The 2,160-nt window shown below is 62.5% G+C and overlaps 1 protein-coding gene across 1 annotated transcript in view; it reads left to right on the top strand.

Moving 5' to 3' along the window:
• The window catches only part of NOX5 (NADPH oxidase, EF-hand calcium binding domain 5), a 9,906-nt gene extending 8,259 nt beyond the window's left edge, over positions 1-1,647 (top strand). Inside the window, exons 12-15 of the mRNA XM_017737005.1 lie at positions 5-74; positions 415-514; positions 621-787; positions 1,417-1,647. Coding sequence (XP_017592494.1) covers positions 5-74; positions 415-514; positions 621-787; positions 1,417-1,548 — 469 coding nt within the window. The 3' untranslated portion in view covers positions 1,549-1,647. The remainder of the gene's footprint in view (positions 1-4; positions 75-414; positions 515-620; positions 788-1,416) is intronic.
• Positions 1,648-2,160: the final 513 nt, after the last annotated feature.

The raw sequence follows: 2,160 nt of genomic DNA, 5'->3' as shown, positions 1-2,160 counted from the left end.
GAAGACACGGCTCCCCCAGCTGCCACTTCTCCTGGAGCGAGGAACGGCGGGATGAGGAGATGACGCTCCGGAAGGTGGGAATGGCGCAGGAGGGAATGTGGGATCCAGGCTTGCCCTGGGATGGGGGCTGCAGGCTCCCGGGGGCGGAGAGCCCAGGAGCATCCCTCAAATCCGGGAGGTTTGGGAATGGGGGCTGAATCCGGGGCTGGATCGGGGATGGATCTGGGAGTGGATCTGGGATGGATCCAGGAGTGGATCTGGGATGGGTGGATCGGGGATGGATCTGGGAGTGGATCTGGGATGGATCCGGGAGTGGATCGGGGATGGATCTGGGAGTGGATCTGGGATGGATCCAGGAGTGGATCTGGGATGGATCCAGTGACTGCTCAAGCCGAGGCCTTCCCGCCCTTCCAGGTGGATTTCATCTGGATCACGCGGGATCAGCAGCATCTGGAGTGGTTCCTCAGCCTCCTGTCCAAGCTGGAGACGGAGCAGGCCGAGCTGGAGCCGGGAGGTGAGCGCGAGGCGCCGGCGGCATTCCCAGGAAAACCCCCACCCCAGTGCGGGTCCTGGAGCGGGGCCGGACCCCCGAGGGCAGCTGGGATCCCTGGAATTGCCAGGGAAGTTCCTGGAGCTGCACCTGTACCTGACCTCGGCGCTGGGCAAGGGGGACGTGAAGGCGCTGGGGCTCCAGGTGGCCCTGGATCTGCTGGCAGCCAAGGAAAACCGGGATTCCATCACCGGCCTCCGCACCCGCACCCAGCCCGGCCGGCCCGACTGGGCCAAGGTGAGGCCGGAGCGGGGATCCCGTCCCACATCCGCCGGGATTCCCTGATCCAGGGAATGGGAATGCCGGGAGGTGTGGAGGGGCTGGGTGGGGCTAAAGCAGGAAGGGATGGGAGAAGTTGGGAATGGGTTGGGAGGGAATGGAATGATCACCTCCTTCCAAGGCTGGAATGCGGCTCAGGGATCATGGAGCCACAGGATGGGATGAGAAAAACATGGAATCGGCTGGATTGGAAGGGACCTTAAGGATGATCTCATTCCAAGCCTCTAATCCGGCCTGGATCAGAGAATCAGGGAATGGGAATGGGTTGGGAGGGAACGGAAAGATGATCTCATTCCAACCCTGGAATGTGGCTCAGCGATCAGGGAATAATGGAATGACTTGGGTTGGAAGGGACCTCAAAAATTATCGCATTCCAAGCCTCTGATCCGGCTCAGGGATCAGAGAATCACGGAATAGGATCAGAGAATCACGGAATGGGCTGAGCTGGAAGGGACCTTAAGGATGATCTCATTCCAAGCCTCTGATCCAGCTGAGGGATCAGAGAATCCCGGAAAGGGATCAGGGAATCAGGGAAGGGGCAGGGTCGGAAGGGAACTGGTGCCGAGGCCTGCATCCCGGCGTTCCAGGTGTTCGGGAAGGTGGCGGCGGAGCAGCGCGGCAAGGTCCGGGTGTTCTTCTGCGGCTCCCCGGGGCTGGCCGGGCTCATCCGCGGGCACTGCCGCACCTTCGGCTTCCGCTTCTCCAAGGAAAACTTCTGACCTGCGGCGCCTCCTCCCGCCCGGCCCGGCCCGGCCCGGCGGCCGCATCCCGGCTTGGATCCGCTCCGAGGGCTGGGGCTGGGCCGCGCAGCTTTGGGATGGAGGGATGGGATCCTGGAGCCGCTGGGATTGGGAGGGCTGGGATTGGGATGGGTGTCCTGGAGCCTCCGTGAGATTGAAGGGGAGAGCCAGAGGGATTTGGGATGGACGGATGGGTCCTGCAGCACCAAAATCCATGGATTGGGGATGGAGGGATGGGTCCTGTTTCACCCTACAGGGATTTGGGACGGAGGGATGGGTCCTGTGTCACCTTCCCAGGATCTGGGATGGATCCCGTGTCACCCTGCAGGGATTTGGGATGGAGGGACGGCTCCTGCAGCACCAAAATCCATGGATTTGGGACGAGGGGATGGGTCCTGGAGGGCTCTGGGATGGGAGGGAATGAGGTCCTGGGGCAACTTCCCGGGATTTGGGATGCTTTGGGATTTGGGCCACTTCGGGATTTGGGATGCTTTGGGATTTGGGCAGCTTTGGGATCCGTCGGTGCCACAGGAGGGCGCTGCAGCCCCTGGAACAGGGAATCCCTCGGGCTGCGCTTCCCGGACCCCTCGG

This window comes from Corvus brachyrhynchos, unplaced genomic scaffold (assembly GCF_000691975.1).
Source record: "Corvus brachyrhynchos isolate BGI_N302 unplaced genomic scaffold, ASM69197v1 scaffold200, whole genome shotgun sequence".
In the NCBI taxonomy this organism is placed as follows: Eukaryota; Metazoa; Chordata; class Aves; order Passeriformes; family Corvidae; genus Corvus; species Corvus brachyrhynchos.
This window is presented reverse-complemented; position numbering and strand designations above follow the sequence as displayed.